Below are 12,030 nucleotides of genomic sequence, written 5' to 3'. Positions count from 1 at the left end.
GAGCCCTCAATCTCCCCCAGAGTGCATCTACACTACGGAATTGATCCAGTGTGATACCACTTTTAACTGGCTTTGGATTGAATTTCCATCCTGATATATTTCTCAGTATCTGTCATTTTCCAGCCCAGTATCTTTCCGGCTTTGGGTCAGTTGACTCATGTATCAAAGGCTCATACACGAATCTATTATTATTATTATTATTATTATTATTGTTATTATTTTATTATGACACAGCAAACAAGATAGATATGCTGGATTTCGTATCACAAAATCACAAGTCAAACACTTCCCAAGTGTCTAGGACTGTGTGATGTATTTTCGGATGATGCGTGCAGATCCCAGTAGGGTGGCCTTTTGCAGTTGGCAGATTGTAATTTTGTCAATGTCTATTGTTTCCAAATGCCGGCTGAGATCTTTTGGCACGGCACCCAATGTGCCCATCACCACCGGGACCACCTGCACTGGTTCCTGCCAGAGTCTTTGAAGTTCAATCTTGAGGTCCTGATAGCGGCTGAGTTTTTCCTGTTGTTTTTCGTCAATGCGACTGTCACCTGGGATGGTGACATCAATGATCCAAACCTTTTTCTTTTCCACAACTGTGATGTCTGGTGTGTTGTGTTCCAGAACTTTGTCAGTCTGGATTCGGAAGTCCCATAGTATTTTTGCGTGCTCATTTTCCAATACTTTTGCAGGTTTGTGATTCCACCAGTTCTTTACTGCTGGGAGGTGGTACTTGAGGCATAAGTTCCAATGAATCATTCGGGCCACATAGTTGTGCCTCTGTTTGTAGTCTGTCTGTGCAATTTTCTAACAGCAGCTGAGGATATGATCAATGGTTTCATCGGTTTCCTTGCAGAGTCTGCATTTTGGGTCATCAGCTGATTTTTCGATCTTGGCCTTAATTGCCTTTGTCCTGATGTCTTGCTCCTGGGCTGCAAGGATCAGGCCTTCTGTCTCCTTCTTCAGTGTCCCATTCGTGAGCCAGAGCCAGGTCTTCTCCTTATCAGCTTTTCCTTCAATTTTGTCAAGGAACTTTCCATGCAATGTTTTGTTGTGCCAGCTGTCAGCTCTAGTTTGTAGTGTGGCTTTCTTGTACTATTGTTATTATTATTATTATTATTATTATTATTATTATTATTATTATTATTATTATTATGACACAGCAAACAAGACAGACATGCTGGATTTTGTATCACAAAATCACAAGTCGAACACTTCCCAAGTGTCTAGGACTGTTGTTGTTGTTGTTGTTGTTGTTGTTGTTATTATTATTATTATTATTATTATTATTATATTTATACTCTGCTTTATCTCCCCAAAGGGGACTCAAAGCGGCTATTTCAGAAACTGTCTTGTATTATATTCTATTATATGATATATTTTAGTATGTATCTTTTATAGAAGCATGTACAGTAGAGTCTCACTTATCCAACATAAGGATTGGATTTGGAACAGATGCCTTTCTTGGGATTATACTGTGAAAGTTGTATCTGCACCAGGCATGGGCCAACTTTGGCTCTCCAGGTGTTTTTTGACTTCAACTCCCACAATTCCGGTAGTACAGCTTGCACTTCATGGTGTCCTGCTTTTTTAGGCTTTCCTGCTCACGAATTTAGTAATGTCTGACAAAGTTTCTCAAACTTCTGTGCATTTCGAACTAGGACTTCCTTTGAGTTGGAAGAGTGCAGTGCCAACGTAAGCGTCCCAAACCTCGCCTGTCATTTTTACTGGATTCCTTCCCAAGGCTGCCTTCCTGTTCTCCTAAAAGTTGTTTGCCTTTCTGATGTCAGAGCTGCGTATGTTTTCTCAGACGTTTCTTTCCTCCCTATTGTGTGTGAAGATAAACTTGGTGTGTGTGCTTTTGTGATTGGGAGGACAAAGGAAATGGTTTTGCTCGAAAGTGCCCGGCAAACTTCTCTCCTCGCTCACATTTCCGCAGGTTCACAATACAAGCCATCTCTGAGTTACAAATATCTGATTTACAAATGACCCAAGAACAGAGCTGAGACAACAGGGAGAGAAATTTACTCCTCGGAAGGGAAATCCTGGAAGAGTTATTATCTCACTGAACCAGTGAAGCTTTATCCCCAATCCTTGTTTCCACAACAAGCCACATTTTTCAAAATTGAATTATCACAGGGACAGAAAGGGAGGGGAAATCTTGTTTTGCACAGACAGCAAAGCAGACATTTTCCTATGCTATCCAAAGCATGCATGCATATTCTCATACAGGTAAAGATTTTCCCCTGACATTAAGTCTAGTCATGTCCAACTCTGGGGATTGGTGCTCATCTCCATTTCTAAGCTGAAGAGCCAGCATTGTCCATAGACACCTCCAAGGTCATATGGCCACTGACATGACTGCATGGAGCGGCATTACCTTCCTACCTATTGATCTACTCACATTTGCATGTTTTCAAGGTTAGCAGAAGCTGGGGCTAACAGCGGGTGCTCATTCCGCTCCCTGGATTCGAACCCCTGACCTTTCAGTCAGAAAGTTTAGTATCTCAGAGGTTTAATCTGCTGTGCCACCGTGGGCCTCTCATATTCTCATATATATTACACACACACACACACACATATGTGGCAAGAATTACACTTTAAAAAGTCCTGTTCCGACTTACTAATAAATCCAACTTAAGAACAAACCTACAGAACTTACAGTAGAGTCTCACTTATCCAACATTCTGGATTATCCAACGCATTTTTGTAGTCAATGTTTTCAAAACATCGTGACATTTTAGTGCTAAATTTGTAAATACAGTAATTACTACATAGCATTTCTGCATATTGAACTACTTTTTCTGTCAAATTTGTTGAATAACATGATGTTTTGGTGCTTAATTTGTAAAATCATAACCTAATTTGGTGTTTAATAGGCTTTTCCTTAATCCCTCCTTATTGTCCAAGATATTCGCTTATCCAAGCTTCTGCCGGCCCGTTTAGCTTGGATAAGTGAGACTCTACTGTATATATTACAAACACACACACATATATATGTACACATACACACACACACATATATGTGGGAAGAGTTACACTTTAAAAAGTCCTGTTCCGACTTACTAATAAATCCAACTTAAGAACAAACAAAAAATACAGGCAAAATAATGAAAAGAACAAATTGGGACGATCTTCAGGACTATCTGGATAATTTGAGAAAATGAAGATTACAAGAGACAATTTTACTATTTTTTTTCTTTAGTAAGAAAAAATATTATTGAATAATAAGAAAATATTATCCAAGAAGATAGAATGGAAGTCACATTTAGTTTGTTTGTTTGTTTGTTTTTGTTTGTTTTTTGTGTGGGTATATTTTTCTAGATTGTAGACTTTTATTTTTCTCTCTTTTTCTTACTTTTCTATACCTTGGTTGTTCTCACTCTTTCAATGTAGTATTAAAAATTTAATAAAATTCTTTAAAATATATAAATATATATATGCACACACACACATACATATGCACACACACACATATGTGGCAAGAATTACACTTTAAAAAGTCCTGTTCCGACTTACAGTAGAGTCTCACTTATCCAACACTCGCTTATCCAACGTTCTGGATTATCCAACGCATTTTTGTAGTCAATGTTTTCAATATATCGTGATATTTTGGTGCTAAATTTGTAAATACAGTAATTACTACATAACATTACTGCATATTGAACTACTTTTTCTGCCAAATTTGTTGTCTAACATGATGTTTTGGTGCTTCATTTGTAAAATTATAACCTAATTTGATGTTTAATATGCTTTTTCTTAATGCCTCCTTATTATCCAACATATTCGCTTATCCAACATTCTGCTGGCCCGTTTATGTTGGATAAGTGAGACTCTACTGTACTAATAACTCCAACTTAAGAACAAACCTACAGAACTTACCTTGTTCGCAACTTGCACTAATTTTCTCGCCTTGTGAATGCACTCACGCCTTAAGGTGGAGCAAGGTGGCCAATTTGTACAAAAGCCTAGCCAATTGTTAGTTATTTAATTTGTTGTTAATGTACTTCTACTTCCAGGAATTGGGGAGTGGTGATCGTTGTATTCTTTTTTTAAATTGCTTTCCAAAACCAGAATAACCTTACCAGTGTGCAGCTTGCCTTGAACAGGGCAGGGTTTGCTGCTCCACTTGAGGTAGGAAAACATCGTGGCCTTGGATGCCCTTGTTTCCTCCTGCAGTGTGTTTCATTCCAGTGCCACATTGCATGTGGCTTTATATGTGTGCATTCATGGTGAACATGTCTGGAAGAATCTGAGTGCATTGGGAGTCGTGGCTGCGGGTTCCCATTATTTGTGCAATGCACATGTGCAAACTGTTGACGCCATACTCCACTCACATTAGAGAACTGCTTGGAGCTTTGCATTGTTTAGCTTTAGAACTTGATTATCCCGACCTTCTGTGTATTTGTTCGTTTATTGGTCGCTCTTTTCCCGATTCCTTGATATTATTCAGGGCTCCTCCCTACCTAATGCGATAATAATACAGTAGAGTCTCGCTTATCCAACGTAAATGGGCCAGCAGAATGCTGGATAAGCGAATATGTTGGATAATAAGGAGAGATTAAGGAAAAGCCTATTAAACATTAAATTAGGTTATGATTTTACAAATTAAGCACCAAAACATCATGTTATACAACAAATTTGACAGAAAAAGTAGTTCAATAGGCAGTAATGCTATGTAGTAATTACTGTATTTACGAATTTAGCACCAAAATATCACGATATATTGAAAACATTGACTACAAAAATGTGTTGGATAATCCAGAACGTTGGATAAGCGAGTATTGGATAAGTGAGACTCTACTGTAATAATAATAATACTAATAATAATAATAGGGTGAATCTATTGCACTTTATCTATTTACGAATTATGTTACTCATAATGTTCACCTTGCTTATCCACTATTGTTTTTAATTCGATGTTTTAATACCGCATTGTGTTTTTTCGTCTATTGTGTATATTTTGTTATTGGTTTCTGTTTTTGTCCGTTGATGTTTCATATTTTATCATTGCTTGTATTTGATTTTGTTGTAAGCCGCCCCGAGTCCCCTTCGGGGGAGATGGAGGCGGGATATAAATAAACTTATTATTATTATTATTATCATCAACACAACGACGTTGTATGGCACAGCAAACAAGATAGATATGCTGGATTTCGTTTCGCAAAACCACAAGTCGAACACTTCCCAAGTGTCTAGGACTGTGTGATGTATTTTCTGATGATGTGTGCAGATCCCAGTAGGGTGGCCTTTTGCAGTTGGCAGATGGTGATTTTGTCAATGTCTATTGTTTCCAAATGCCGGCTGAGATCTTTTGGCACGGCACCCAGTGTGCCCATCACCACCGGGACCACCTGCACTGGTTTCTGCCAGAGTCTTTGAAGTTCAATCTTGAGGTCCTGATAGCGGCTGAGTTTTTCCTGTTGTTTTTCATCTATCATTATTATTATTATTATTATTATTATTATTGTGTTGTCGAAGGCTTTCATGGCTGGGATCACAGGGCTGTTGTATATCTTTTGGGCTGTGTGACCACGTTCCAGAAGTATTCTCTGACGTCAGGAGAGAATACTTCTGGAACGTGGCCACACAGCCCAAAAGACATACAACAACCCTATTATTATTATTATTATTATTATTATTATTATTATTATTATTATTGCATTTGGATGCCACCTTTCTCCCAGAGTGGGACCCAAAACAATATATTCTATATTCTATATTAGAAGAACATAAACATTATAAAATATGTTTAAAACATACACAAATTTTTAAAAATATTTAAAATATTAACATTAACATGTATGTATGTGTATAATGTAAGGATGGCTATATATCGCCTTCCATATCAGAGGCAGTTTTCCTTTCTGTATAAGTTGTGAGTGAGCACAAGGCTCACATTGCATTCATGGGTTACTTGCCCACTTCTTCAGCTGGTTAGACCTCATTCTTTGACTGCGACAGGTGGGGCACCGGGTCATTTATTTCCAGGACCATCTCTCTCTCTATCTGATCTGACTGGTTTGCAGCCTTCTTCTTTTGCTCTCTGACAGATTTTGTAGCCTAGTCAAATCTGAATGATATGCCATTGTTAGATATGAATTTTGCAAAGCTTTTAGTGTGTTTTTAAGGATTTTTCTTCTGTTTGCTTTTAAACTTTTGCCTATACTCTTTGTATAATGTTTAAGATAAACCACTTGGAAAGCATATTGTATCAATTGGGATATAAAAACCTTCATAAATAATATTAAGTAGATATTGGGTTGCTGTGAGTTTTTTGGTCTGTATGGCCATGTTCCAGTAGCATTCTTTCCTGGCGTTTCACCTGCATCTGTGGCTGGCATCTTCAGAGGTTTGTTCAGAGATCTGTTGGAAATGACGCAAGTGGAGTGTATATGTATCTGTGAACTGTCCAGGATGGGAAAAAGAACCCTTGTTTGTTTGAAGCAAATATAAATGTTGCAATTGGCAATTTTGATTAGCGTTGAGTAGCCATGAAGCTGCAAAGTCAATCAGTGTTGTTGCCTGGAGGCATCCTTTGTTTGGGAGGTGTTCCCTGGGACTTGATTGTTTGCTATCTGGAATTCCACACAACAGCCCGAAGCAGATACCCTCACTGATTGACTCTGCAGCTTCATGGCTACTCAATGTTAATCAAGCTTGCTAATTGCAATATTCATGCATGCTTTAATAAACAGACAAGGGTTCTTTCTTTCACCCTGGACATTCCACAGATACATACAATGTCCACTTGCCTCATTTCCAACAGATCTCTGAACAAACCTCTGAGGATGCTTGCCACAGATGCAGGCGAAACGTCATGGGAGAATGCTACTGGAACATGACCATACAGCCTAAAAAACTCATACCAACCCAACTAGGTACGAGTTGAAAAGATATTGATTTAAGATACAGTAGAGTCTCACTTATCCAACGTAAACGGGCCAGCAGAATGTTGGATAAGCGAATATGTTGGATAATAAGGAGGGATTAAGGAAAAGCCTATTAAACATCACATTAGGTTATGATTTTACAAATTAAGCACCAAAACATCATGTTATCCAACAAATTTGACAGAAAAAGTAGTTCAATAGGCAGTAATGCTATGTAGTAATTACTGTATTTACGGATTTAGCACCAAAATATCACGATAGATTGAAAACATTGACTACAAAAATGCGTTGGATAATCCAGAACGTTGGATAAGCGAGACTCTACTGTACTTGGTTTAAGTGTGTTTGGCTTCTCTTCCAACTCTAGAGTTCTATGATTCTAAGTTGTTGAATCACACATTCTGACAGCTCCACTCAGCATTCTTACACAATGTATGTGTGTGGCATCCAAGCAAAGGAATATTTCTTCTCGAGTTTTAATTTGAAATCCAGGTATTTAAATGCTAAGTGTTTCGGGTGCTTATCAAGCTCGGCAAACACTTCAATATTGTCAGGATGGAACAAGTTGTAAGTCTTCTGATCATCAGTTTTGATGCCACTTGTATCTCCGTTCGGTGTAAAAATACTTGACTTTCCTTCAAATGGCATTTGTCTGTATCTAAACTCTTTATGTGTTTGTTTTTAATAGCTGGGAGAAGCTGCTGCTCCTCTCAAAACAGGGGCTTGGTTTCTAGCCAAACAGGGCACGATGGAGGCTGTCGACCTGTCCTTCCTTCTGGAAGCCGAGCGGGATCTCATCCTCCAGGTCCTGCAGCGGGATGAGGAACTACGGAAAGCCGAAGAGAGGAGAGTCAGGTGGGAATGCCAGGAGATGGTTTGTATAGCATATATAGACAGACACAGAGGCAATTTAACATTTTCCAGCTTCCGGCTTCATGAGGGTAGGCTTGATTCCGGCCACAGGGGGAGCTGCTGCTTCACCGTCCACTTGTGACACTGAGTCCTTGATGGAGTATTTCCTCATTCTTCTGCACACTGCTGGAAGGTTTTATGGTGTTGTAAATTAGTTGAAACCTCCGGTGGTGCAGTGTATTAAAGCGCTGAGTTGCTGAACTTGCAGACCGAAAGGCCGCAGGTTCGAATCCGAGGAGCGGAGTGAGCGCCCGCTGTTAGCTCCAGCTTCTACCAACCTAGCAGTTCAAAAACATGCAAATGTGAGTAGATCAATAGGTACCGCTCTGGTGAGGAGGTAACGACCCTCCATGCAGTCATGCCGGCCACATGACCTTGGAGGTGTCTACGGACAATGCCGGCTCTTCAGCTTAGAAATGGAGATGAGGACCAACCCCCAGAGTTGGACATGACTGGACTTAACGTCAGGGGAAACCTTTACCTTTACCTAAATTAGTTAAATTAACCTCCCTGCATAAAGCGGTACCTAAATTTTCTACTTGAGAGATGCAACTATCTTTTGAGCTGCATAGGTCAACTGCGAGGTAGACTATTAATGATTGGGAGCTCACTCTAATCCAGGCTGGTTTTGACCTCTCGGTCAGTAGTGATTTATTGCAGCTGGCTATTAACCAGCTGCACCACAGCCCAGCCCATTTACTGGGACAAAGGCTGTAGGTTTTTTTAACCAGAGAGATTACTCTCTTGCAATGGCATTTAAAGTGATGGCAAATGTGAGTAGATTAATAGGTACCGCTCCGGCGGGAAGGTAACAGTGCTCCATGCAGTCATGCCGGTCACATGACCTTGGAGTCGTCTATGGACAACGCCGGCTCATTGGCTTAGAAATGTAGATGAACACCAACCCCCAGAGTCAGACATGACTAGACCTAATGTCAGGGGAAAACCTTTACTAGGATATTAGGAGTTGAAATTTCCAGCTCTGGCTTTTGGAGTGAGTGCCACGTATGTCAAGGAACCGGCATCCTGATTGATTGATGAGTCAAGTCTCACTTTCTGCTCAGACCACTTAGCAACGGAGAAAGTGGCACCGACAAAGAACGACAGCAACAGTCGATCTTATCTGCTGAACCCAGCGGCACTAAATATTTTATTTCACTAATACTGTATTTATTTATTTATTTTCAGTATTTATATTCCGCCCTTTTCACCCCGAAGGGGACTCAGGGCGGATCACATTATACACACACAGGGCAAACATTCAATGCCCATAAACACATCAAACAGAGACTGAGACAGACAGACGTAGAGGCAATTTAACCTTCTCCTGAGGGGATGTTCGATTCTGGCCACGGGGGGAGCAGCTGCTTCATCATCCACTCTGACAGCACTTCCTCATTCCAGGTCGTTAATTAGTTAAACTTGCCTCCCCACTTTTTGTTATAAGTGGTACCTTATTTCCTACTTGATAGAGGCAACTATCTTTCAGGTTGCTAGGTCAGCAACAACCAGGGGCTATTTTTTTATTTTTTTAATTGACGGGTGCTCACCCCGCCACGGGCTGGCCTCGAACTCATGACCATATGGTCAGAGTGATTTATTGCAGCTGCTCAGCCTGCGCCACAGCCCGGCCCAATTAATTGGGAGACATTGGATAACTGGGTTGCTGCTAGTTTTCCAGGCTGTATGGCCATGTTCCACTGTATTTACAATTCTAATAACCAAAGCTGTCTGGACACATCTTGCTTCCGCAAGATCAAATAATGGAGTTTTTTTGTCTCTCTCAAAGTCCATTATCAGTGAACCAAAGGACCTCCCTTGCATTCCATAGTCCATGATATATCTTCCTGTCACTTAGAATACAAACGGAAGTCTTGGTCCTTTGCCTTTCTAGCCATCAATCAGGGCTCGCTGCAATTAACCTTTTGACTGCTGGAATGCTTGCCGGAATGAAACCACACACTTAAAGAGCAACAGTAGATTAAACATTTCACTCCAATATCACAAAAAGAGTAACAACGTATGTATTCTGTGCTACCTCTCCCTTTATTATTGTTTCCCTTGGTGCTTTTTGCAACAGGCGGCTGAAGAACGAGCTGCTGGAGATCCGCAGGAAGGGAGCCAAGCGTGGCAGCCAGCGTTACAGTGAGCGGACATGCGCCCGCTGCCAGACCAGCATGGGCCGGATCAGCCCCAAAGCCAACACGTGCCGCAGCTGCAACCACTTGGTGTGCCGCGACTGCCGCTCCTACGGCACCAACAGCTCCTGGCGCTGCAAAGTCTGCACCAAAGAGGCGTAAGTCTAGCAGCCTGGCTTGGCCTTCCCTTCCTTCTTCCTTTAAATCTGGATCTCAAAGTGTTGCCTGGATGAGGGTGAACAAACTGAGTTGGCCTGGATGAGGGTGAACAAACTGAGACTTAATCCCGACAAGACAGAGGTCCTCCAGGTCAGTCGTACGTCTGATCGGGGTATTGGGTGGCAACCTGTGCTTGACGGGGTCGCACTCCCCCTGAAGGCGCAGGTCCGCAGCTCGGGGGTCCTCCTGGATTCGGGGCTGACGCTTGAGGCTCAGGTGTCGGCCGTGGCCAGGAGGGCCTATGCACAATTAAACTTGTGCGCCAGCTGCGACCGTACCTCGAGAAGTCTGATCTGACCAGGGTGGTCCATGCCTTAGTTACCTCTAGACTGGACTATTGCAATGCGCTCTACGTGGGGCTGCCTTTGAAGACGGTCCGGAAACCCCAACTAGTACAGCGTTCGGCAGCCAGGCTTTTAACTGGAGCGAATTACAGGGCGCGTTCAACGCCTCTGTTTTAGGAGCTCCACTGGCTGCCATTTACTTTCCGAGCCCAATTCAAGGTGCAGGTTATCACCTACAAAGCCCTAAACGGTTTGGGACCCACCTACCTTAGAGACCGCATTTCCCCCTACGAACCCGCATGATCTCTTCGCTGGTCGGGGGAGGCCCTTCTCTCGCTCCCACCACCCTCACAGTCGCGGTTGGTGGGGACGAGAGAGAGGGCCTTCTCCGTCGTGGCCCCCCGGCTTTGGAACTCTCTACCTAGAGAGATCAGGCAGGCCCCTACCCTCCTCTCCTTCCGGAAGAGCTTAAAAACCTGGCTGTTTCAAAAGGCATTCGATGTTTAGTTGTTGCTGGATTGATCTATCTGTCCATTCCATAATAGTCCCATTGTTGTTGTCTTGCCATTTTATACCGCACTTTATTGTCTAACTGTGAAATTTCCTTTTCCCATTTCGTATCACTCTGCATTTCGCCTGGGATCTATGAATTAGTCTCCTGTTTTTAACACTGTATCCTGCTTGTTGATTTTAATGATTGTTTTTATTGATGTTGATGTTTTTACTGGGATAATTGTTTTATTGCTTTGTTACTGTTATTTGTTTGTTTTATCGGGCCATGCCCCATGTAAGCCGCCCCGAGTCCCTTCGGGGAGATGGGGCGAGGTATAAAAATAAAGTTGTTGTTATTATTATTATTATTATTATTATTATTGACACAACGATGTTGTATGACACAGCAAACAAGATAGACATGCTGGATTTCGCTTCACAAAACCACAAGTCGAACACTTCCCAAGTGTCTTATTATTATTATTATTATTATTATTATTATTGCCTACAGCTCCCATTATCTCTGAGCAGCCTGGCCTGTCATCTGGGATTATGTTGTTTTCCCTAACACTAAAGTACACAGAAATCTATAACACGTGTAAAGATACAGTTGTCCTATTACTAACTAATATGCAGAATAAAACAATGGTAACAGACAAATTATAATCCTTACAGGCGCATGAGTAATACACAAATACAAACTGTTTACAGCATTACATCAAACATTATATTCATGTTTGTATGTTTTTTCAGTAACAGATAAGTATGTTCAATAATTGATTTAATTCCAGTATTGTCCCATGTAGATAAACGTCTTAGAAATGCATGGTCAAAGTAATAAACAACTGTATATTGTGGTTCACACTTTAGATAAATTTATCATAGTCCCATGTAAGTTAATGTTTTGGAGATGTGCAAAAGGAATGTAAACCATAAAGGAATGTAGAAGAAAGGAATGTAGAACAAGGATTCCCGGGTATTTTGTAACCCTTGTTTCTGGATCAAAATCCCTTCTTCAGGTAGCTTCTGAAGGTTCTTTCATGCGATTGTAGTAGACTTTTCTGCAGCTTTTGTAAATTCCACTAAGGAGTT

At 41.1% G+C, this 12,030-nt stretch overlaps 1 protein-coding gene across 3 annotated transcripts in view; it reads left to right on the top strand.

Annotated features, from left to right (window-relative positions):
* sytl4 (synaptotagmin like 4) overlaps positions 1 to 12,030 on the top strand; it is a 47,842-nt gene that overhangs the window by 2,021 nt on the left and 33,791 nt on the right. For 2 of the 3 annotated variants that reach the window (XM_062964083.1, XM_062964082.1), the window contains exons 1-3: positions 7,434 to 7,460; positions 7,582 to 7,748; positions 9,886 to 10,101. In XM_062964083.1, the coding sequence (XP_062820153.1) occupies positions 7,449 to 7,460; positions 7,582 to 7,748; positions 9,886 to 10,101 (395 nt within the window). In that variant the 5' untranslated portion in view covers positions 7,434 to 7,448. Of the gene's footprint in view, positions 1 to 7,433; positions 7,461 to 7,581; positions 7,749 to 9,885; positions 10,102 to 12,030 lie in introns of those variants that run through there. The other variant, XM_062964084.1, reaches the window with a different exon arrangement.

Source organism: Anolis carolinensis, unplaced genomic scaffold (assembly GCF_035594765.1).
Source record: "Anolis carolinensis isolate JA03-04 unplaced genomic scaffold, rAnoCar3.1.pri scaffold_12, whole genome shotgun sequence".
NCBI classification, from domain to species: Eukaryota; Metazoa; Chordata; class Lepidosauria; order Squamata; family Dactyloidae; genus Anolis; species Anolis carolinensis.
This window is presented reverse-complemented; position numbering and strand designations above follow the sequence as displayed.